Source organism: Lepidochelys olivacea, assembly GCF_965140295.1.
Source record: "Lepidochelys olivacea isolate rLepOli2 genome assembly, chromosome: 17".
Classification (NCBI taxonomy): Eukaryota; Metazoa; Chordata; order Testudines; family Cheloniidae; genus Lepidochelys; species Lepidochelys olivacea.
Window position 1 is genome coordinate 13,141,924 of NC_140427.1, and position 23,993 is coordinate 13,165,916.

At 40.5% G+C, this 23,993-nt stretch overlaps 2 protein-coding genes across 7 annotated transcripts in view; one reads left to right on the forward strand and one right to left on the reverse strand.

Annotated features, from left to right (window-relative positions):
- Positions 1–3,038: 3,038 nt before the first annotated feature.
- On the reverse strand, positions 3,039–7,406 carry MRPS17 (mitochondrial ribosomal protein S17). Of its 3 annotated transcripts, none has more exons than XM_084651090.1 (4): positions 7,341–7,406; positions 6,428–6,520; positions 4,735–4,881; positions 3,039–3,470 (listed from the first exon to the last, which is right to left on the reverse strand). In XM_084651090.1, exons 3-4 carry the CDS (start codon positions 4,855–4,857, stop codon positions 3,180–3,182), a joined length of 414 nt encoding a protein of 137 aa, XP_084507216.1. In that variant the 5' UTR covers positions 4,858–4,881; positions 6,428–6,520; positions 7,341–7,406; the 3' UTR covers positions 3,039–3,179. The 3 variants fall into 3 exon arrangements, with proteins under 3 accessions (XP_084507216.1, XP_084507218.1, XP_084507217.1); XM_084651092.1 differs by lacking the exon at positions 7,341–7,406 and adding an exon at positions 7,227–7,298; XM_084651091.1 differs by lacking the exon at positions 7,341–7,406 and adding an exon at positions 6,868–6,945.
- Positions 7,407–9,642: 2,236 nt separating this feature from the next.
- LOC311532529 (merlin-like) overlaps positions 9,643–23,993 on the forward strand; it is a 31,389-nt gene continuing 17,038 nt past the window's right edge. For 3 of the 4 annotated variants that reach the window (XM_084651058.1, XM_084651059.1, XM_084651060.1), the window contains exons 1-5: positions 9,644–9,980; positions 14,453–14,561; positions 17,318–17,443; positions 17,841–17,963; positions 23,170–23,253. In XM_084651058.1, coding sequence (XP_084507184.1) covers positions 14,472–14,561; positions 17,318–17,443; positions 17,841–17,963; positions 23,170–23,253 — 423 coding nt within the window. In that variant the 5' untranslated portion in view covers positions 9,644–9,980; positions 14,453–14,471. Of the gene's footprint in view, positions 9,981–14,452; positions 14,562–17,317; positions 17,444–17,840; positions 17,964–23,169; positions 23,254–23,993 lie in introns of all 4 variants that reach the window. The other variant, XM_084651057.1, reaches the window with a different exon arrangement.

Consider the following 23,993-nt stretch of genomic DNA (forward strand, 5'->3'; position numbering starts at 1 on the left):
GAGGAAAGAACCAAAACTGGAAAATACCTTCACATTGGAGATACGGCATCCGTATACCACAATGCTGAGTGCACACTACATAGGCAAGGTGTATTTTCCCATACATACCAGACAAGCAAGGCAGTACTAACAGGGTTAAAGCAAATGTAGGGGTACTGAAAGAGGTCAGTGTGACAGCCCTGGAAACCATTCTACTACTATCCTCAGCCCAACCAGCACCAGTGCAAAACTCCTCTGAACTACTGTGTGAATGTGCCTCAATCTTGACCCAGAAAACAAATAACTTTTAATGAGCACAGTGGATAAATTACAGAAGCTGTAGCTCAAGGTCCTGCAAAATACATTAATAAAGATGTAAGCATTCCAGACTCCCACTTTCCAAATCAAATACAGAACTGATTTTTGACATAACTTTAACAATGTAAGATCTTCACCCCCACACAAAACTAAAAAATATTTTCCTTCCCTCATCTCTTACTCTAGGCTTAGGCGTTAACTTAACAAGTGTAAAAATTTCAGACAGATTTTTTTTTAAAATGGAGGACTGTAAAAGTTGATAATATATAATATATTTTAAAGTAGTAGTTGAATTTTGGGACTTCTATTTATAAATCATTAAGGTACACAGCCACGAGTAGCTAGAACGGGTACAGTAAACAGGTGTTTTAAAAGAACTTGTGACAGTTGTGAATAAGTAATTATCTCTCCATGACACTTCCTTCCGTAGGTTCTCTGCTGACAGGGACTTCAGTGACAGCCCTATTAATTCACTGAACAGGTACATTTTCACACCACATGCTTCCAGCTAGCAAGGGTGTCCATTAGATCTTTGTTAAAACTACTTTGTGTAGAAAGACAAATCCCCTAGTGACTAAAAAATTATATGAAAGCCTATCAGAACATAATGCTGCACTACCAAAAACTTTGCCCAGCCAATTGTTTTTATGGTGGTGAGCACAGAGAGGATATAAATTCTGTTAACACATATGGTGGTCCATAAACCTCCAGTAGTGTGAGGGTTTGACTTGTTCAACAGAAAATGAGTTCAAGTACTGTTTATAATAGTTAATTTTACAAGTTTTGGTTTAAATGGCAAGTAAAGTTCACTTGGCCAGTTACTTTAAGATTTGATATTAGCACCCACTGCACGGAGACCCATACAAACTTGCACATACAATTTCCTTCAATATTAGCGAAGTCTGATGTTGCATCTTAAATCAACGGTAGCCACTGACTTAAGACTCCTCATTTACAATTTTTTAAAATGAGCATACCTCAGATTTTTTCTCTTGTTGGTCTCATATTTTGATTTAAGCAGAATGAATAGGTATGTTAAATCTCCAGCAAACAGCGTGAAGCACTTTTCACAAGACACCTGCAGTCTGAGAAACATGAATTCCATTCCCTCTTTACATATTCTTCTTCCGCAATATTTGAAAAAAACAAAACAAAATCCAATTTCTCTAGTGCTATATAACTGCTAGTGCAGAACAGCGGGCACACGGATAATGAATGAGTTGGTGAGCAATGCATGGCTTTTGGCAACTGCTGAACAGATTCGCAAGCACAAGAGCCTAAGCCTTTAGTGTAGCATTTCCCACAGTATAACACAAGCACCCCTGGGGGCTGAAAGGATATAAATTAAAATGGGTAGGACACATGGGAGACTGGAAGGGGGCACAACTGATTTCATATTTCTGAAGAGGGGCTCAGTTTCCAAAATCTTGCTTTATCAGTAGCACCTCATCCACAGAGATGGATTCACTGGAAGTTTAGGCTGCAATCCTAACCTTGCAAAGTGATGGATGCAGGCACAACTATACACCCATTTGAAGAGTCAGTGAGTGAAGATTCCTTCCCCCAGCACTGGGCCTGGCCCCTGTGCAGGTGCACCATATATGATCTTCTGCTGTCCCCTGCAAACCTTGTATTTTGGGGGTGGGAGAGGGTGTCCCTGTAGATTTGACTGCTGAGCAACCCCTGGAACAGCTCTAATTTATGGCAAGGGGGTGAAATAGTATCAACAGGCCCAGAATCCCAGCACCAAGTCAACTGTAATCCTGAATTGCTCTGGACTATTTGTTCTGTCTTACAGCTTTTAGAGACTTGATCCCTGCATCTCTTTGCAGGATTTGTGGCCTTAATTAGATTCTCTTATTAAGGGATTAAGACTTCAGGCATCTTTACTTCCACTCTCTTGTATTACATTCATGGGATTTTTCCAATACTCAGATTTTGTAACTTTTCTATTTGCAGCACAACACTTTGGTTAAAACAGATACATATCTACTTTTCCTTTGTTTGACAAGCTATTTGAATCATGAAGGACCCACTTTTCTCCTTCATATATGGATTTTACCCCTATTTAAGAACCTCTCTCATGAAAGTCAATAGCAAAACTCTCATTGACTTCCCATTCCCCTTTGACTTCAAGGGGTGCTGGATTATGTCCCTTCACTTTGTCAAACTATGCCTCTGTTTCATTTTAGCCTTTTATCAATTTCACATGGGAACCTTTCCTTTAGTATGTCTTGTGATAAAGCAGATAAAATTTATAACAGTAAGCAATTAAAATTAGGTGGTTCAAATGCACGATTCTATTACTCATTTTATACAGAAGGTTTATGAAATGTTATAACAGGCTTACTGCTATAGTGTGGTATTACTAATAATAAAATTAAATAAACATCTGGCTATAGGATTTCTACAAATTTTTTTAAAAAGTTATAATTGTGTTACTTTAAATTTAAGGCTACAAACCACAACAGATTCAGTTCCAGGGTACAGACAGTCAAACATGGGAAAAACATCCTCCCATGAATATTAAACTATATATAAATTTATGCTCTTAAACATCTTAATAAAGAAGAACCATTCTTAATTTTGTGACTGAGGTGGTAATTTTGACATTCTTGCTAAAGATAGGGCAAAACTGTGTGTTAAGAAAATAAACCATGGACAACACAGCTTAACTGTAATTTAAGTTTTCTCCACATTACTTCTAATTGATAAATTCCCCAATTTTAAAATATCTGTCATTTTGGTGTTGGAAGTAATTCAGTTTATTATTTGTTGTTACTAACAATAAAAAGATTTTACATCCTAAGACAATAGGCACAACCAATCCCTCATGTAAAGATGAGAGGTAAAGCCCTCGGTTTACGGCCTCTTCCCACCCTTTATTTCTCTTTTGAGGAAACATTTAGTTCTTGGAGCTTTTCACTTAGATAGGTAGTGTCTGCCTCAGTTAGACTTTCTGAGTCTGTTAGACTTTCCAGGAACCTGGTTCCTGCGCAGGCCTTTCCGGTCACTGGGTCTATGACATTTCCAACCTTGAAAACAATCTCAGCCAGTTCATGTTTCACATTTTTGGTCCTCCGCTCAGGCAAAGCTTTTAGAAGAACAATGTCTCCGATGGCACATTGCTGCAATGGATCATGAGCGAAATAAGTTTTTCGCTTGTTAAAGAACTGTTGGAGAGAGGGAGAAAAGGAAACCCAGGCATTAGGACTCGAAACTAAAAGATGACCAGTAAACTTATGTTCAAAAGCAAAATGAATTGGAAGTTTCACTATCCGGCTGATAGTGCAGGTATGCACAACTAACAGGGTTTTTGCCCAAACAAAGCCACTGGTAGATGCATATCTATAACAGTAGAACTGGGCAAATGTAACATTCGCTCTTCTTCACCCGGGATAGGTCTTTTGCCCTAGGTACTGTCACTATTCACCAATCCCTGACTCATCAACTCCATTCTTGACCACTAGTTACCTCTGCTTTATCATCTCAGTCCTTCCCGTGCTTAAGATGCACCAACATGACAGTGCATCACATTCAGCAAAAATGGTTGTCAAGACTCTTCCAAGCCTAATAATAATTTGCATAAACTGCAAAGGGGAAGCGGTCAGGAAACTATATAATTCTCATCCTTCTCAATACACCCAAGTCCCTATCACTGTGGTATTAGTGTTGCACCAATATCTCCCATATGAGCACATTTTAGTCCAATTTTAGTAACTTATTGTCTGGGGAAAATATCAGGATCCAGACTACATCCTTTGAGAAGATTATGTAAATTATGATTGAAAAGTTGTGGAAAATGCACCCTAAAACAGAAAAGAGTCAATTACAAATCTAACCTACCTTCTTTTATCTTATAAAATTGAATTGAATAAAGGGAGCATAGTTTCTCCTGAATCTAGTCTTTAATAATAACTGAGGGAGGCTTGCTTATAAATAGTCTGATTATTTTATTATTAATTAATTATTGCAATGCTAAAGAATATTTCTGCAATTACTTATTCAACAAAGTGGTTAGGAAAAAAGATATAGTAAGCAATTATTTTATTATCACCATATACAAAAACATCTTATTTTATAACTTCAAGCTTTCAAAATGGAGCAAAAGCCCAGAAACTTATAAAAATTTTAAAAGGACTTTTCAAAAAGTCAAAGCATGAAATCAGCAGTCCACTTTCCCAGCTCAGATCCAAATGTGTGTTTACAGAATCATTCAAGGAAATACATTTAATAGCTAATCTGATATGGAAAATTTTATGTTCTTACACTGGTTTTACTTTCTATGCAGTCACATTCAGAGCCATATTCATGTTCTTAATTAGTTAACAATGTAAACAGTTTACAATGGAATCCTAGTATTTCAACGCATCAATACAATTTTTGATACTGAATATGAAAATGGTCTTGCAAAATAAGTTGGTGACCAGACCTTACCTTTAGTAAATAAGGATCCAGCACAAGCCTTGTCACTCTCACTTTGGCAGTTTTATGCATTTTAGTTCCAATTACTTTCCCTATTATCCATTTTGCATGGACAGCTCCACGTAGTCCAGACATTATTTAGCTATGATCATCCAGTGCCTGGAAAGAAAACTGCAATGTTACTTCATAAAAAAAATTAAGTGGTTTCTGATCAGTGCCAAAATAACAAAGCGCCTGGTCCCAACCCAAAATCTATTTTAATCCTTAGAAGAGGTAAGGCACAGACAGCAGCAGTTCAAGTTCCCCACATTCCCCTTCCTTAGCCTTATATCAAAACCTACAAGTAGGTGTGTGAATGTATGTCAGTCTCTACACCCAAATTTTGAAGACAGCAACTGAGGTAGTGATTTCAGGGATGTAGACTTGGACCCCTTGTGTCCACTGAAAAGTGAACTGCACCCAGTTCATTTTACATGGCTCAAATAGCCATCCGATTAAAATGCTGGATCCAAATTCATAACCTAGAAATGAAAAACTAATTAGGTTAATATGAACCTAATCCATATCCAAATTACTGTTCTTGTCTTACCTTTCTTTGGTATCTTCCCTATAACCCCCCTCACAATTTTACCTAACATTGTATCATATGAAAAGAATGATGTGGAACAGAAAAAACCCAGAAACAAACAAACAAACAAAAAGCCCCAAACAAAACAAAAAAACTGCTACATGAAATATTCCACAGTTTTAGGGATAAAAATATTGTACATATGTCTGTATATTGCATGATTATTAATTCAGAAACTAAAACTTGAAAAAGATGTCATGACACTTTCAAGGTGCACTGGGGGTTAACTAAGTTAAATGTTTTTTTCTCACATCAGATGCATTCCATGAGATGACTACTTTTAAAATTAGTTCTGCTGTGCAAATAAGAGTGTGTGACTATCACACCAGTCTTGCTAGGACTATAACAGGGTTTAAAAGAGAACTGGATAAATTCATGGAGGTTAAGTCCATTAATGGCTATTGGCCAGGATGGGTAAGGAACAGTGTCCCTAGCCTCTGTTTGTCAGAGGGTGGAGATGGATGGCAAGAGAGAGATCACTAGATCATTACCTGTTAGGTTCACTCCCTCTGGGGCACCTGGCATTGGCCACTGTCAGTAGACAGGATACTGAGCTGGATGGATCTTTGGTCTGACCCAGTATGGCCATTCTTATGTTCTCTAAAGGGGGGAAGAGTTTCTCCGCAGTTGCACATTACCCTGATGAGCACTAAAGGAAAACTATGTCTTCAGAAATAAAAATAAACTAGGGCAATGTTAAAATTGTTAGTTCAGTAAACACCTGTTCCCCTTGTTCAAGTAAACTTTGCTAAAGACAGTCATCAACACTAAAGGAATTCTTGATCCGCCATATTGTTTTGCGAGTTATTTCCCACTAAGCAACAAAAGCAGAAGTACATACATTACATACATATATACAAGGTGATGCATACTTTTATTTCTACAGTAGTCAGCGCTAGAAAAGTAAATAATACATTTAAGGAAATACTACAAAAGTAGATAAATGTATATCTGAAGTCCCAAGCCCGAGAGGGCGCTAACATGAACAATTTTTCTTGACACAGACCTTGGCAAATTCCAGCTACAAACAATTAATGTGACAAAGAAAGAAAATAGCATTGTTCTTTTCTGACACACCTTTTGTGCAATGTTATGCTTGGCTGAAGAGTCTCTCCAAAACCCCAGAGACACTTCCCTCTCTCTCTACTTTTTACTGTGATCTCCACATACCTACAAGATAAAACAAAACAAAAACGTACATTTCAACACAGGAGTTAACAGCCAGCTCTTCCCTGCACATTCACAAGCAAACAAAGTATCAATTCTCAGTTGCATGGTCTAGTGGCTGGAGCATTAGACTGAGGGTCAGGATTCCTGGGCCCTATTTCTGCCCCTAACTTGTTGAGTGAACACAGGGAACAAGTCATTTTCCGTGACTCTAGCTCAGTGGGGATAATGATACAGGAGTGCTGTGAAAGAGGAATCACTAGCGTTTATAAGGCATCAGAGATGCACTGGGAGGGGAAGTGCTGTAGGCAGGAAGGCCCAGATCCTCACAAAGCATTTAGGCACCTAACTCTCACTGATGTCAATGGCAGTCAACCACCTAAGTGCTTTTGGAGGAGCTGGGCCGAAGCTGTCTCGCCGGGAAAGGTAACCTGTACGGAGAAAAAGATCAGGTCAAGGGAGCTGTAGTGGCCCTGCCCTGAGAAGCCCCCAGAGCTCCCTCCCTGCCAGCATCCCGCCCCCAGAGTCCCCCTCACTCAGAGACCCCGACCCCCCCCCCGCCCTTAGACCCCCCCCCCCCCTGCCCCATCCCCCACCCCCACCCTCGGCAGAGGCCAGCCCCAGACCCTATCGCCCCCCATGGCCGGGAGCGGTCCTGCTTTGGGCCGCTCCCCCGACCCCAGCGCCGAGCAGCGGCCCGGGACCGTACAGCGGCCTTAGGCCGCGCTCCGCCCACGGGCTCGGCCAGCGCAGCACTCCCGGCTCCCCCGGCTAAGCAGGGAGCGAAAAGCCGGCTCCCCACCCGCCTGCACCCCGGACTCACCTCACGTCGGCCGAGGAGGAGGAGCCGGCGCCGGAACGGGGCGGAGCCAACGCCGGAAGGGAGGGGGCTGGCCCTGATGGGAGACTAGGGGGCGTGGCCAACCGCGGAAGAGGAGGGGGCGGGGCCATTTAAAGGCATCGGGGCCGTGCAGGCGGGAGCCCCGTTGTTCCTCTCCTCAGGGGAGGAGAAAGGGAGGCTCTCTGCTGTGGCACTGGGGAGTAGCGTGGAGGGGCATGGCTCCCTGCCTCCCTTTGGGGGCAGGGATAGCTCAGTGGCTTGAGCCTTGGCCTGCTAAACCCAGGGTTGTGAGTTCAATCCTTGAGGGGGCCATTTAGGGATCTGGGCCAAAAATTGGGGATTGGTCCTGCTTTGAGCAGGGGGTTGGACTAGATGACCTCCTGAGATCCCTTCCAACCCTGAGATTTAGTCACACAGGGGGGCTACAATGGGCTGGAACGGGAGGGGAGCTTGGGCTGCAGCCCCTCGGCCGGGGAGGGGGAGCCATTCCCAGTCAGCAGGGGGGGGGACATCTGTTGCTTGTAATAAAGGGGAATCTGGGCTCAACTTCAACCCCTGCACCTGAGCAACGGGGTGCGCCTACTTGGGGGGGGGGGGGCAGGATGGAGGCCTGGTTGTGCAGGGTGGCTGGACTGGGGTGGTGGGAATGGGGCGGCTGGAATGGCCTGAGGCGAAGGACAGAGAGGAAGAGGTAACAAAAGCTGAGGTGAGATGGTTCATCTGGCCTTCCAGGAACATCATGTAACCATGAGCTTGCTCTTGCGGAGTGTTTCTGGCAAGTACTTTCCATTGACCCGCCCTTTGCCACCTCCAGAGGTGGTTGAGGAGTCTGTGTGTGCACCCCCCTGCAATGTGGTCCGCCCTGATGGCAGACAGAGAAGTCGTGTCTTCTTCATTTCCTTCGCTGGCCAGTACTGTCACTAGGGAATTACTTTCTACGGCGGAGAGGAGAACTGCAGTCTTGTGTTACTGGACCATTCTAACCCTACCTTTCCTTGCCAGCTTTCCCGTTGGGGTCAGCATCATGTCAAGTCAAAGTTCAAGCACTTGCAAAACCCCTCTCACGTATGGGTATGAATAGAGCTGGTTGAACTCTTCATTGTGATGAACAGAGCTGAAGATTTTGTCAAATTATTCATAATTACATTTTTCATTATTCAGCTATGAGTGTCTTTTGTGGATTTCCGATTAGAGGTGCCCAAAGGAGATGAGGATGCAAAGGTGTAGGAACTGAGGTGCCTTGTTCCATTTCACCAGAGTTCCTGTTAAGAACTCTGTTTAAATAAAATACCCTTTGTTTTATCGTGAAATTGTGTCCTTTGCACCTCAGGAGAGCAGAATCTGATGAAAGAGGCCTTTCTCAGAGGGGTTTATTGGACCTCTGCTCATGCTCAGACCAAAATCAGATCAGTGGGCCAAATTTTGCTGTTACACCTGTGTAAAAGTTTACATTGGTGTAACAGATACGGGAGTTTGGCCTATTGTCCTTGCTTATCCATTTCCTAGTAGAATTTGGATATTTAAGAAATTGACTTCTACTGTAGCTCAACTCCAAGGCCTGGTCAACAACTAAAACTTAAGTTGATCTACCTATGTTGCTCAGAAATATAAAAAATTCACACCCCTCAGATGTAGTTAAGCTGACCTAAATCCTGCAAGGTCGATGGAACTATCTACTATCTCTGGGAGGGGTGGATTAACTACAGCAATGGCAAAACCCTTTTACTGATGTATCACATGTCTACACTACAAAGCTATGGTGGCACAATTGCAGAGTTATAGCCCTAAAAATGGCAAAGGATAGTGCAGTTGAGTCTCTGCATTCTGGGCAACGTGCTTTTAGCAGCTCGTTGGCACTGTTACCCCCATCCCATTTCTTTCACTTTTCCTCAGATTTGGGGCTAGCTGAACTGCATTCAGTTTTGTTTCTGGGTAAGTTTTGGTCTGTGAATATATGGGCCGTTACCCATTTCACAGTCCTACTCTCTAGATTTTATCATCGCCTCACATGTCACCACAGCAGGAAGTAGCAAGAGGCAGGGTGGTGTTTACCTAAGAAGAGTACACAGCACAGTTTCCTTTTTTTAAGGTGGTTGGCAGTTTTGAGGTAAAGCTTCTCTTTGTGACTGGGGATACTGTCAAAATAATACGATCAAATGTCTTTAAAAGAGTTGTGACACTCTTCCAGTGTGTCTGATCAGTTTTTACATATGTGTGCATCAAGATTTACAGGCTCCTTCCTGAAGCCCTCCTTATGTTTTAAGGTCTTGCTGCTTAAACTGCAGTGAATGGAAAATTGGGGAGGAGTTTAGCCAGCACAGGCAGGAAATGGTTAAAAGCCATTCATATCACCTGGGAAAGCAATTCTTTGATTTGTCAGAGGGCGCTAACATGCTGCAATTCATAGGAAACAAAGGAAAGGGAAGCAACTATTAAACATGAGCCTGGATCTTAATTTCAATGACAGAAGTGAGGAGTGAGGCTGGACATTGATGTATGCTGCAAAATGTGGAATTTGGGATTGAAAGTAATTTTTTTGTCCTATCTTAGTTCAGAGCGGAAACGGGGAAATAAATCTGGTTCCAACTGGAGAACCTAGACTCAAGAGAAGTTATCTGAGAGGTAAGGAAATTATTTATATCACTCACACATGTTAAAAATAATATTTAAGCAAATCAGAGTGGGGAGCACAGAGACAAACATTTAATTTAAAGATTTCTAAAAGAAACAAAACACCATTTATCTCTTAACTGTCTACATTCTGTTTATTTGCACTAATTTCTGGTTTTAAAGTATAGACACCTGGGAAACAGGAAAAACAGATGAGGCAGTGGAACTTGTGAATAAAAGCTGCAGTAAATACTTCAGTGATGATGAAGGCAAGAGCCTTTTAAATTAGACAGTGTTTCTGCTGATATAGTGCTTTTAAAGTACTCTGCTCCTTTTACTGCAGGATCTCAAAGTGCTTCACAAACCTTAATTCATTAAACACTATTTTGGTGCCTGTGAGGCACAAATTTGGTGCTTGTGAAAAGAGCTTATCGGACATGCCTGAAGACTTTCATGGTAATCTGCCGACCACATACAGCACCATCACTGCCCCACCAAAATGCTTGAATCCTAATCTGAAAGAATTAAGTAATCCTAATTAAAAGATGACCCTTCTTGGCTCATTCATTTCTTGGCTTATCTGATGAGAAAACAAGGTTGCCAATTAAAGAAGGAGATGTGTGTGCATCTCACACACACACACATGTGGATGCTCTTCCACTTGGGGGGGTGTGATGCACACACAGGGATTTGGACTGAGACTCCCAAATTGTGATCCAGACTGTAACACTTTTACTCACTATCCATATTAGCCAGAGCTGGATTAAAGCAAGTACCATGTACGTGAAAGCCTTTATATCCCATATACAGTCTCATGAACAATCCACTTACCTTGGTAGTACTAAATTGAAGTTGAATAAAACTCAGCTTCTTGGGAGGGTTAATTACAGTGGCCTTGGTTGAGATCTTTTGATATCCTGGTTTCGGTAATTTAATTACCTCTGGTAGCTATATTATGACCAGCAGGATTACTGATTCCACTTTCTTTCCAATTCTGGTTTAGGTTGATGTCATAAGTCTAATTATCTGGATTGTTTACACTTTTGATAATCTCTTCAGAGCAGGGACATGTTCTGTTTTATATGTCTGTAAAGTGCAATGCACACCTATGTGCTGTATAAATAAACTGTAATCTTTGCAACACTCCTGCAAGAGTTGCCTTGCCAGTTCTTCCTGCTGCTATTTTCCTTTATCTTTCTTCATCCTGATCCCTTGGTCCAGGTGCTAGTTTCTGGGTTTGTTCACGGACTGTACCAGGCAGGAAGAGGACTGCAGTCCAGTGAGGAGTGGCTGCTTGGGTTCTGAAAGTTCAGAGTGCTTAGCAAACCACTTTCCTCAGTGAACATGGTGAAAGGTGGGGCCATAATAATTTTGTTCCAGTAATTATATTAGATCACTACATTTCTATTTCCACCTTTCAAGCAGAGCTTATGTCTTTCCTCAATGAATTATGAGGGGGAGGAGGAAGAACTGAAAATTCACCACTTCTCCATGGTTCCCTGGCTCTAAAATGTCAATAATTTTCTATCCAGCCAGTTACTATGTTTTTCACCTCACCCTCTCTATGTACCTGCTGTGGCTTGTTGCATTGTTATTTACTAAATATTATTACATGTTTCAGTTTATCAAAATTTGTAGCTTCTGTCTCTCTGGGAATTTCCTAAATAAATGATTGGAACTCAATGAAGGAGATTGTATCTTGATACAAGTTTCCCATGACTCACAGTCCAAAGTGGTTATTACTAGCAAGAAGACTTGACACTGTTTACCATTTTGTATTTCACAAAGGATTTCAAAACCTGATTATGCTGGCCTGCACGGTTTCTTTTATTTGAAAAAGATTTCTTTGTTGCTACTCTTCTCTCACTTACAAGGGTTTTAAGTAGGTGTAACTCCATTAGGGTTCAGTAGAGTTATTCTGGATTTAAACTGGTGTGAAGAAAATCAGCAGTGGGTCCTTGGATTAATTATTGTGGAAAAGCTCTCCTCTTACGTTCCTCAGAGTAGGTCTGCTTGAAACTAGGAAATTTCATTTAGTGAGAAATTCTGACATTTCAAAACTTGGGGCCATGTAGTAATTTTTGTTGTCAGAAGGGGTTCTTGGTGCAAGGAAGTTTGAGAACCCTTGGATTAGTGAATTCAAAGTATACATTAAAAACAGATTATGTAACTACTTGCTCTCTTGTCTCTAGCTACTGATTCTCTGTCTCTGCAGGATTGGGGGGTAGAAGGTTTCATTCCCCTGTTTCACTTTGGTTCCACTGGCATCTAACTGTCATCTCCTGTACCAGTGCTAAGTACATCTTCTGTAATACTCTGTATGTGTTGTACTTTGTGGAAGTATTAGTTACCTTTATAAAAGGAAAAGATGTGTGGGAGTGTCCTTTTGAATATACTAGACACACAAAGGTACTATTACTGTCATGTGCACGGTCACATCTAGAATAGCTTGGTGGATTGGGGCCTAAAAAGGTATCAAAGTAATTAAACTGTTTTCATATAGCTTCAGTTCAGATCCTTACTGAGACTTATGATGGTGGCTGAGCTGGCAAAATGTTAATGTCACCTTTGACAGAAGTACAACTTTGTATACTAAATACAGAGGCAGTATGCTGTAGTGGTTAGAATGCAGGCTCCAATTGCCCTGTGGAGAATTTGCATTGGTTAGACTGGTGAAAAGTGATTGCACCCCTCCAGGAAAATACTTTCAGTACAGGGATTGTTCTGGAGGTGTGAGTGAGAGGGTTTGGCTAGGGCACAGCTGCGTCCCAGCTGTTCCTCAACCACACTAGTCGGCTTTATAGCCAAGGCACACCTTGGCAGTTCTGATCTGTGCCTGAGTTTAAACCAGCCTCCAGCCTCAGGATTGGGAGAGTGTGAGCCACGTCCCCATGATTTCTGCAGTGGTCTCAGTGCTGGTGCAGGGATGAATTCTTCATTGAGAATCTATTCCCAACTCTGCCATTGTGTTTTGTGTGACCTTGGGTACCTTACTGACCTGCTCTTTGCTTCTGTGCTTCCATCAGTAAAAAGAGAGAGTGTGAGTGTGTGTGTGTGCCTCTGTGTGTGTGCACGCGCACATGTGCTTGAGATATTTGGTTGAAATACACTATTTTCCATTTATTTTGCATCTTTGCCAATTTACAGCTCAGTAGAAGAGGAAAAAAAGAGACAAAGATGCTTTATAAATTACTGGGAAGTTCAGACAAATGGGCCTTTTCAATTTAAACTGGGACCTTATTTAGCAATTTTTTTAAGACAAGATTTGAAGGTAGCCACACTATAAGAACAGCCTTAGTTTGTAGGAAACCAAGAACTCTGGGTCTCTTCTTGGCCTATATTGCCCTCACATGTTAACTAGGCTGTGTATGTTTCAAATCAAAGCTATTAATTCTTGTTTTTAGTTTATGGAACAAAACTTTATGGATTACTTTCCTACACTTATAACACCTGAGGACAGCATAGTGTGGATCCATGTCCCACTGCCGAGCCCACTGCTTGCAACGTTTACTTGGGCTAGAATCCACAAAACCATCCGGCTATGGAAATAGCACACATTTTCCATATAGTTTTATAGAAAGTACTCAGTCAACTGTATTTAAAATATATGTTATGTGGGCTTATGCAAAACTGAACTAAACTCACATCACAAGAACTGACGTGAAAATAAATATTTAAATTACCTTACATCAATGAGACTTAACTGATCTTTTAAATATATATCCTAGAGAAGTGTAAAAATGCAATTTATTCACTGCATATGTTGTTGCACATGTCTCAATGAGATGAGGGCATCCTCTGTAAAAGGCAGAGAATGATTAAGAATAAAATAGTCCTCTCTGGTCAGCGCTGTGGATCTCTGCTCTTTGGTGCGTATTTTCGTTTCATATTCTGCAACACAGCTTCCATTGATGTCAGCAGCAGTTCTGTGCTCAAAGAGTATGGCATATGCAACAGAGATCCTGTCTTGTTAAGGAGAATTTTGTCTAGGTCTGTAAAGGGACAAGATAAATGTCATATTTGTGTTATTACAACACAATAGTGAGATGTTGTAGTTTGTTGTACTCTGACATTTATGCTGCAACAGAGGAAGGAAGCACTTCAGTATCTTGTGGGACTGGATCTGGGGATGCGTGTCTCGCATGTGATAAGAAGCAGACAACTGGCCCTTGCCATGGTGGGACTGAATGTTTGCTCGAATTGGAGGAAAAGTTGGAGACTTACTCATATAAATAATTGCTCCTGTACCGTAAAATCTTAATCTCCTTTCTTGGTTATGGTCTGGATTTTCTATCGTTTCCAGGTATGCTATCACATACAGAGACAGCTCATAATAAAGAGTGATTTCCTCCTCCTCCTCCTTTCCGTAGATCAGACTTATTTTATATTGGGATTTACTATTTTATTCCAGAAAGTAGATTTGCAGCCCCAAATTGTGTATTTAAATGTATACTTTTGTTAATGTTACTCTTGTTCAATTTTAGCTGCAGTTGTCCTGATAAAATGTCCATCAGGGGGCTGAAGAAGAAGCAACCTAAGACTTTTAAAGTGAAAGTTATAACCATGGATGCTGAAATGGAGTTCAGCTGTGAGGTAAGTTTCCTGGAGGTGGGAGGAGAGAGAGAGAACTTACATCCTCCATGTTACTAAGGTCTGACTTGGACAATTCTGAATAGAACCACAAACAGGCTTTGGAAAAATAATTGTTAATCAGGGGACTGGATGGCTCATGGGATTGGTAATGGGATTTTGAGCCTGCCTCTCCACTGTCCTGCACCTTATGTAGTCACATACACCTGGGATTCTGATCTACTAGCATTTCATGTGTATTTTATACAGGTGTAAATGGGTACATGAGGTGCAGGACAGTTGAGAATCAGACCCATAGTCTCTCACCTGTAGGGAGCTGGTTTGAACCCAGCTTAGGTCAGTATTGCCTGCAAGGCATTGCTATGTATTGATTGTTCAGTGGCCTGTGTGAAGTAAGTTGGGTGGTCTCAGTCCAGTTCCCAATGGATAAGTGTCCACATTACAAAACCACTTGTTGACACCTTGGGAATCTCAGCAGAGAGGCCAAGGATTGAATAGACAGAACTACCCACAACCTTATAGTAGGTCCCTCCAGCTTCATGGTGGAGGCATGCCGACGGGGCAGTGTAAGGAAGCCTGTGCTGCCACTGACCTTGCCCTACATATATAGGTAATGATTAGTAGCATTAACTTATTAAATGTTCATTTTTAAAGTACACTGAGATGGTACATGTGAAAGGACAGTCGTACATGTAAAGAATTAATCAAGGCATGCACTCTGTAATGGGTATCCATTAAAGTCCTCCGTTAATAGGCTATTTAAGAAATAAATGATCAGACCTAAGGTGAGGGCCATTAATTGTCTCAGAAAACATGTTCTGTTATGCACCCTTGACTTCATATGCTCAATAAAAACCTAAAACTACCTCAGTAAAATTAATTTCTGATTGTAGCACCACAGTACAGCTAAAGTGGCATTATGCCAGCTGGAGAGATTTCAGTCTGATTTTCATCCTAGTCAGACTGGTGTGCAATACAAGGACCTCTTGTAAATATCAGTGTGGGTGCACATATATAATCTTTGTACAAATGACATAGTCCTGTAAGGTGCTGATTGTGGTCCATTCCCACTGACTTGAATGGGAGTTGCGGGTGCTGAGCAGGTCCAGGGCCTGTAATTTATTTTACAAGTTGCAGAATGCATATTTGAGTTGGGAATTAAGACTTTATCCTCAAAGGTGCCTGCTTGTTTTCTGGATTTAAAAACGTTTACCATGCTCAAGTATATTTGTTTAGTCAGAATGACTTTTAGAATGTCAAAGCTCTTGTTTTGTTTTTTCGTGGGGAAGCTTTTTATGGGGGCGGGGGACAAATCTGGACACACCAGCTAGTTCTTTCTTTCTGCTAGTTATGACTCCCCCGTAAACAAAATCAAGAAATACAGGCTGCAAAAGAAGAGAGTGAATGAACACCACATGCAGGAGAATAATGCATTAGATGACCAGTCACTGGTTGAATTTGGGTTTACTGTGGAGGAAATACAGAGATTGGCTAGCTGGTCAACACATACTAAATCAACAGTAGCAAAAAAGGGTGGGAAATGATTTTATTTAAAAATTAAAGGTGAAAATTTAGAACTGGTATGGGCTGAATGAATTTGCCATTGTGGGAGCTGGCAATCTTGTTTGGGATTGTCTGTTCTGGGTGTGAATTGTTACATAATTCTTGGTTTTTAGAAGTCACCCAAAGATCAAATAACCTAGTTACAGGTCATATATTGTTACACATTGATCTAAAATAATTTTGTCAGATTAACAGAAATAAAGGATTTTGGAATATTGCTTACAGCTCAGGAACCTTGTTAAATTCAATGTAATGTATTCTCTTCCCCCTCCTTTGCAAAATATTGGTTTTGTTGTTGGGATGATTTCCTTCTCCCCATCCAAATATTACTCATAAATTCACTTTTTTTGCCATTAAGTTCTCAGGATCTGACCCACATTATTAGACAGCAACTCTTGTAACACCCAGCCAAACAGGAGAAACAGCTTTATTTTTTTTCCTCTGAAAAGGCTGCACATCTATGTGACTGTGTGAGAGAACTTCAGGTCCTTTAATCAAAACCTTCTTCCTACACGGAGCTAGCCTAGCAAACTAACTAATCATATATCTATGTTAGGTCTATCATTAGACTATGTTTTTACATTTTTTTTCTGGATACAACAAATCTTGCCTCTATTGTGGGATCAGTCCTATCCCAATGAAGGCAGTGGCCAACCCCATTGACTTGAATGGGAGTAAGATCAGAGCCTGTATAGTTAAGGGGTCAAGTCTGTCTGTGGTGTAACTCCCTGAAGTAATGGAGTTACATCAAGGATGGATTTACCCTATGATTTTTATGCATTACTGTTCTTCTAGGCTTGGGCCTCCCTTCAACACACTGCCCCAATCTCTCCAATTTGCATGAATTATTAAATATACTTTACAAATTATTAATAAAAGTTTGCAATGTAGCATCATCTCCATTTTATATGTAAGTAAAATGCAGGATAGAGAGTGACGTACTCAAAAGCTTCACTGTGAATCTGGCAGAGTTTAGAAGAGACATCAAGAAGACTTGGCTCTTGGGCCTTGCTTCTGAGCCTTTCCTCTGACCACTAGGCAACAGTGACACATTTATTTGAAAAGCAAAAGATGAGATAAATGCAGTTCTCAGGAAGAAAGCAAACCATGACCTGGTTAATCCCCTATGCTTTAGAAAACCAGCCTGAGAGCACCTCAAATCCATTCTTTTTTTTTTGTCTTCATTCTCATTCTAGATGAAGTGGAAGGGAAAGGACTTGTTCGACTTGGTGTGCCGAGCATTAGGACTAAGGGAAACTTGGTTCTTTGGCTTGCAATACACAATAAAAGGAATGTACACCTGGTTAAAGATGGATAAAAAGGTACTGAAAACAATTAGCCTGTAAAAACAGCAACTGTCAACCTCCTTTCAGTTAGGTTACTCCTACAGGAGCTACTACTTCAGCTCAAGAGGTAAAGGCTCATATGTTTAGTGATGACCTGTGATTTCTAGATTTTTAAGGCCAGAAGGGACCATTGTGATAGTCTAGTCTGATCTGCTACATAAAATAAGCCTTAGGATTTCACCAGCTGATTGCTGCATAAGGCCCATAATGCATAGTGTTAAATTTAGAGTCAGCAATGTCCTTCGTGCTCAAATCTGAAAGGGTTGCTTTGGTTCAAATGCTTGCTGCTTTCTAACTGATGTCTGGAATTGTGTTCTGAGGCATATCTGCACCATTTTCACTGCTGCTTCTACTAATGCTTATTTTAAAATAGGTTTTGGATCAAGAAATCCCCAAAGAAGACCCTGTTAGCTTTCGGTTTTTGGCTAAATTTTATCCAGAGAAAGTGGAAGAGGAGCTATTACAGGAAATTACCCAGCACCTATTCTTCTTGCAGGTCAGGAGGCAGTTTTTAACTGTTAACTTTTGCTCTGTTCATCCCATCCCTTTTCATGATTTGTCTTCTCTTTGTTTGTGTCTGTAGTTTAGTCCTCAGTGTGATGCTGCCCATAGCAGGCAAGCTGCTGTGTTTCTGTGGGATATCCTAGTTGGAATCAATAATAGTCTCCTCTCCTGGTCAGTGGGCTCACTCACCTTATTAGACTGGACCTACCCATTGTTTGGGCTACACCAGCTCCGGGTCTCCTGGTGGCTTGTGTTGCTGTGTCCCTATTACAGGTGGATTTACAGCTGCTGGGACTTACAGTCCAGAATGTGAATCAAGCAGTCAGTGTTTTGGGTGTTAATCCCATGTGAACATAACCTCTGAGTATTTCAAGGTTCATTCATCATTATTAATTACCTATTTTTTCCTCAGCAAGGGTGAGAGAGAGAGTGTGTGTGTGTGTGTGTAAAACCTTCAAGCAGACCCAGGGAGATTTGGAGAAGCTTTTTACTTGGCTGGGCTGAGAAGGAAGAAACACAGCAAAACCAGGAAATATGAACAGCTCCATAAAATTTTTAAGACCCTCCAGTTCTTTGGTCTGTAAATCTTCTGAGCTCTGGGGTTCTCAATTGTTTGAAGGCAAGATCAGACCAGCTTAGCAAATCAGTGTCTGTAGTCCCTGTTGCTGCTGCCTGTTTCTCTCTCTCTCTTTTGCTCAGCTTCCTGGATTTCTACCCTTGGGCTGAGAATGCAACTTCATTCTTCTGATTGTATCTGTCAGTTTTCATACCTAGAAAGTCTGCCCCGAATATATGTTTTGAAAATCTGTTGGGACAGCAGCATAAGATTCCAGGAATCCCTTATGGATTTAATGTTCAATCACATGTAAAACGCACAAAATTGGACATGGAAATACAGGCTGTCTGGCAAACTCTTAAATTTTATTGGGATAAACAGGTAATTTATATAAACAAATCAATGGGCTCAGCATACTTTTGACCTAAATCTCTTGCAAATTTATTACAGATAAGCCAAGCTTGGGACTGGTTTAACTCTTCAAATCAAGCAAACCATATACCCTATTTACTGTACAACAGCACCAATATACTATATTTGTTTCTCTGGATAGCAATTCAGGGATACTCAGAAGTCCTCTGGCACCTTGCATGCTTCTAACTTCTGCCAGCCAACTGGAGCTGTGTTTCCCATCCCTGGGAATTTAATGGAATCCCACTGCTCACAGAAGTATAATTGACCCTACTCATGGTGACACCCTGCAATGGGGTTGATTGCATTAGGAAGTAATATTGTGGTTTTGCCAGGAGAGAATGGAATAATTTCCAGCACTTCAATAACTGTTAAGAGGGGAGCTGTTTGTTTTCAGAAGCATAGTGCAGTAGTTGTAAGAGCAGAATTCTTAAGTCAGGACTCTGGTGTTCTTTTCTCCTCCTGACACCCTAAATGATCTTGGGCAAGTTGCTTAGCTGGTCTGTGCCCCAGTTTCCCCTCTTAAAAATTGAGATTGTAATACTTATCTCCCTCTCAGTGGTGCTGTGAGGCTTAATTAGTATTTGTTAAACGCTGTGAGATCTCTGGATGGATGGTGCTAAAAAACAAAAATAAATTCTACTTGTACATTAGAGCTCGTAGCTCTGCAGAGCTGCCTTTCTGATTGAATTGCTAGGGTTGGTCATTTCCATTATGCTTGTCTTGGAGACTTCTAAGGTTCTGGTAATCCTGTGGATGCTGTGCACTATGGGCCAAATTCTTGTGTCTCATGCTAAGTTAACAGGCTTTGCTTGGGGACCTACATAGAGATGAGTGAGCTCAAAACCTTCCCCAACCTGGAATAGAGAAACCATGTTGTCACACCACAGCTGCTATCATAGCCCTTCTTATGCACCATGCATGGAGGTTTTGGCCAATTATTCATAGAACCACTGCCCGTTCCTTGGCCTGCCCCAGCCCCACGTTTCTGCTATTGTGTACAGAGCCACTGTAGAGCACTGCTCTATCTACTGCTCCATCTGCCTCTCAACAGATGGGTTCCTCTTTGTAGCAGGACCATGGCAGTTCTGCTTGTTTTTGGAACTTGAATGTCTGTGCAAAGGAGGTTGGAGGCATAGAATATGATTGTCTATATGCTGTATGATATTAAATATAGAAGCACAGCAGATATACTTGTTTCCTGGCAGGTATTAATTCATCAAGTAGTTGGACAAATGCCATTGTTCTAAGGAACTGTTCTTCCACTTGGATTCTTTTAACCATTTGACAGCTGGTTTCTTGAGTCATTTAGGAAAGAGATGACAGGACAAAAACTCTCCTCTTTGCCTTTCTTTTAATCCTCATTTTGCTTTTGTTTTTTTTCCCCTTGAACCTGCCTTGACTAGCTTTGACTTTCAGATATGCAATTAGTGTAATTCTTCTCATTCCAAAGTAGAAAGACATGGCAAAAAACAAATTTGAACTTGCAGAGTTTCCTGGCCATAAGAACCAGATTGCACCTGGATACTAATAGGAAAAACATGTACAGACATCCGCATGCCTACAGATTTCAGCTTTATAGACTACTGAAATGTCTAAATATTAATGTGGCATAATAGCATTTTGCCATATGTGTGAATAAAACTACATGACTAAAACTCTTCATAACTTTCTCAGTTGATCTCTAATGAACAATCTGCTGTCGAAAGAAGTATAACAATTCATGTTTGTAATTCTTTAATTTCAAAATCCCAAAGACGTGTATAGAATTTGTCCAAGGTCATTTTCAATTGTGAAAGATGTGATTTGTAACATGGAACATGAAAGCTGCAATTTTGAAGAAAAACCTTTTCATTCTTTCCATTTTAGCATCTTAGAAATGAGTTTCCCCCTGCACTATACACACATTCACAGATTGTGCTCACCAAAGGAATAAATTTTTATAATAAAAATCCTTCCTTGAGGATTCATTTCAGTTCACAGAATCTGCTATCCCAATGGATATTCATAAAGATAACCGAGTTACCTCAGGTCATTCCTTCCTTCCATTTTGGAAGTGTTTAAGGCTATAAATTCCTCAAGACTTGTTTCTAGGTTAAACTCATTTGCATTTGAGAGGGCTATTTGTGAATATTATGCTGCATTTCTCCTTTAAATTATTGGGTAAAATCAGATTTAAAACAAACAAAACCCCTCAAGTTAGTACTTGTGTTACTAATATCAGCTTAGATTATTAAAATGGAAAAAATGTTAGATATTTTAACTTTTTACCATTTATGCTGTTTTTTCCTCCTGAACTTTCTGCACTTGGCTCTGCCTGGTCAACTAAAACACTTGTTAGTTTCACTATTTTACTAGTCAGTTTTACATTGTGGTTCTCCTTCACTAGTCCAATGTTGCAATGTTTGAGCTTCAGGCACTGCAGAACTGTATTAATTGAGCATTTTTTATTTTATTTTTTTTACATTTGAGAACATTTCTATTAACTTTACATTTTGTAAGCCTCTTTTAAAACAAAATTTAACCTTTTGGCCTAAGCTACCTGCTAGAGCCTTTTTTAGATACAGTGAGCCAGATTCCCAGCTGGTGCAAATCGAGGTAGCTCTTCTGAAGACAATTAAGTTGTTATGCTGATTTATGGTAGCTGAGGAGCTGGCTCACTTTTTTTAATGGTAAAAGCAAGATGTGTTATCGCTTCTCCCCTGGATATATATGCTTGAGTGCCAGATAGATGGGTGAGAGAGAGTCGTGATTCATTCTGCATATATGAATGTGGCATAATGAGTAAACCTGATGATTCCAGATTCACAGTAATGAAAGCTTCTCTCTTACATTTTTCTCGCACTTATGGGAAAAAAACCTGCTCTTGCCATTTTAAAATTTTAAGAATTTGTGATGTCAAGCAAACTGAGTATTATATTTTCATTGGGTTTTCTTACTGCTGTTAAAATGTTTCTTCAGTTTTAACACTTACTTCTAAGACATAATTTTCATTTACATTCAGGGAGCTTTATACCACTCTGGCAGCGTAGAGGGGCCTGGCAATGAAGGCCTGTTGGTGCTGCTGGAGTGGTATAAAGTAGGCTTTGTATATATAAGAATTGGGCCCTTGATCTCTAGTTGAACACTTGTTTTCCAGGAAAATGTTGTATCTCAGTAATTCTCAGATGATCTCTGATGATATTTTGCTCTTGTAAAGCACCTTTTATCTACTGTAAGGTAGACCCGTTTTTATTTTCACACAGAAAAAAACTGGGTTAAAGTGAAATGAAGGCTAGAGGCGTACATTAGTGGTTTGAATGCGCATTACCTTTCAATAACATTTGAGTTAAGAGAAAATTCAAATTTAAGAAAACCAGGCCAGAGTTAAGATGAAACTCACAAGAAACCCAAACCCTTGGCAGCATGGAGATTTGCAGTTAAAGTAGCCAAACGACCTTAACTCTGTGCCAGTAATGAAGTGCTGAGAAAATAAGCAACATGTGCTACTATATGGTACTTTATCCATCCAAAACAAGTGCCTTCATTTTAGCATTGATCTAAAAAAGTAGGATACTTTCATCTTAATCATACAGTGGTTGAGCATCTTTCTGACCTTCTCTATGGTCATATACAACATGTGCACAGAAATCTGCCAAATTCCTGAATAGACAAATAGCATATGGAAGGCAATCATTCCTCACTCTTCATTAAGGTCCTGATCTTCGGAGAGTGTTCACCACCTATGATTCATGTGTCATCCAACTAGTCACATGTCTTTAGACCCCAAGCTAGTGTGTTTCTCTATAAAAGCTTCATATCCCTGGATCATAAGATTAGAGCAGGTCGATGAAAAGTGTGCAAGTTAGCATGGTGAGCAATTATTTCACTTAGTATTGGGTATGTGTGCATGAAACAAATGATAAAATTCATGTTCTATAGTACACTTTTTCAATACAGTATCTGCAAGACAGGGTAGATAGCTGACGACTGGTATCTCTGTGGGGATAGCCAAACTACTTTAACTGTGACTTCCAGATTTTCAAAGGTCTTGGTTTCCTGTACATTTAACCTTAACTTTGAATATCCTGTGTTTCTACAGTGTATTTTTGTTTGTTGTTGCTGTTGTTATCTCATAACTGTTAATTTCTGGTGCCAGGCTGTGGTGGGCTGGTTTGATTCACTTCAAGCTTAGTTTAAGTCCTGATTTTGGATTGTCTTTCATAACTTGGTACTGTTTTTCCATCTTTAGGTTAAGAAACAGATATTGGATGAAGAAATCTACTGCTCTCCAGAGGCTACAGTTTTATTGGCTTCTTATGCTGTGCAGGCTAAGGTTAGTACACAAGTGCATTTTCTTTTTATTTAATTTCTATCAAACATGATTATATAGGTTTAACTAACACATACAATACTGACAGGTTTCAGAGTAGCAGCCGTGTTAGTCTGTATTCGCAAAAAGAAAAGGAGTACTTTTCTGATGAAGTGAGCTGTAGCTCACAAAAGCTTATGCTCAAATAAATTGGTTAGTCTCTAAGGTGCCACAAGTACTCCTTTTCTGCATACAATACTCTTAAACTTTGCTGTGAAGAAAGTAGGTCAACTGGGGACATGGAGGTATTGCAGAAAGAGAAGAGTTATATTGTATATAATTACTTGCAATTAGGGAGAGAGAGGCTTGTTTGCTATTTTACATTGTTTTTAACAAGGAAGAGGACTAAAATTAGATCCTGTTCTCTGGATTGTCGTATTGCACTAAGAGGCAGAGTGCGAGCATGTGAATATCTTGATCCTGAAAATCTGTATATAGGACTTTGGTATAAGCTTATATTAAAATGTAAAATTATTCCTGGCTCTTTAAAAGATGTCCATGGATCCTGCAGGTGGCTGGTGCCCTCAGTTCCTACTGAAATCAATGGGAACTAAGGACATTCAGCATCTTTAAGTATCAGAGGCCACCATATGCTCACAGGGGTCAAAATTGTCCCATGGCAGAAGGTCAGCACAAAGCCCTCTGCACTGCTGACTGCAGTAGCCATGTGTGGTATTTGTACAGGAGGAATAGCTGAGCCGGCA

Bases quoted from the DNA above. Each gene is read 5' to 3' on its own strand.
- MRPS17 (XM_084651090.1), bottom strand. From the start codon at position 4,857: ATGTCTGGACTACGTGGAGCTGTCCATGCAAAATGGATAATAGGGAAA. The intron at 3,471-4,734 runs GTAAGGTCTGGT...TCTCTCCAACAG, and splicing joins TGGATCCTTATTTACTAAAG to TTCTTTAACAAGCGAAAAAC.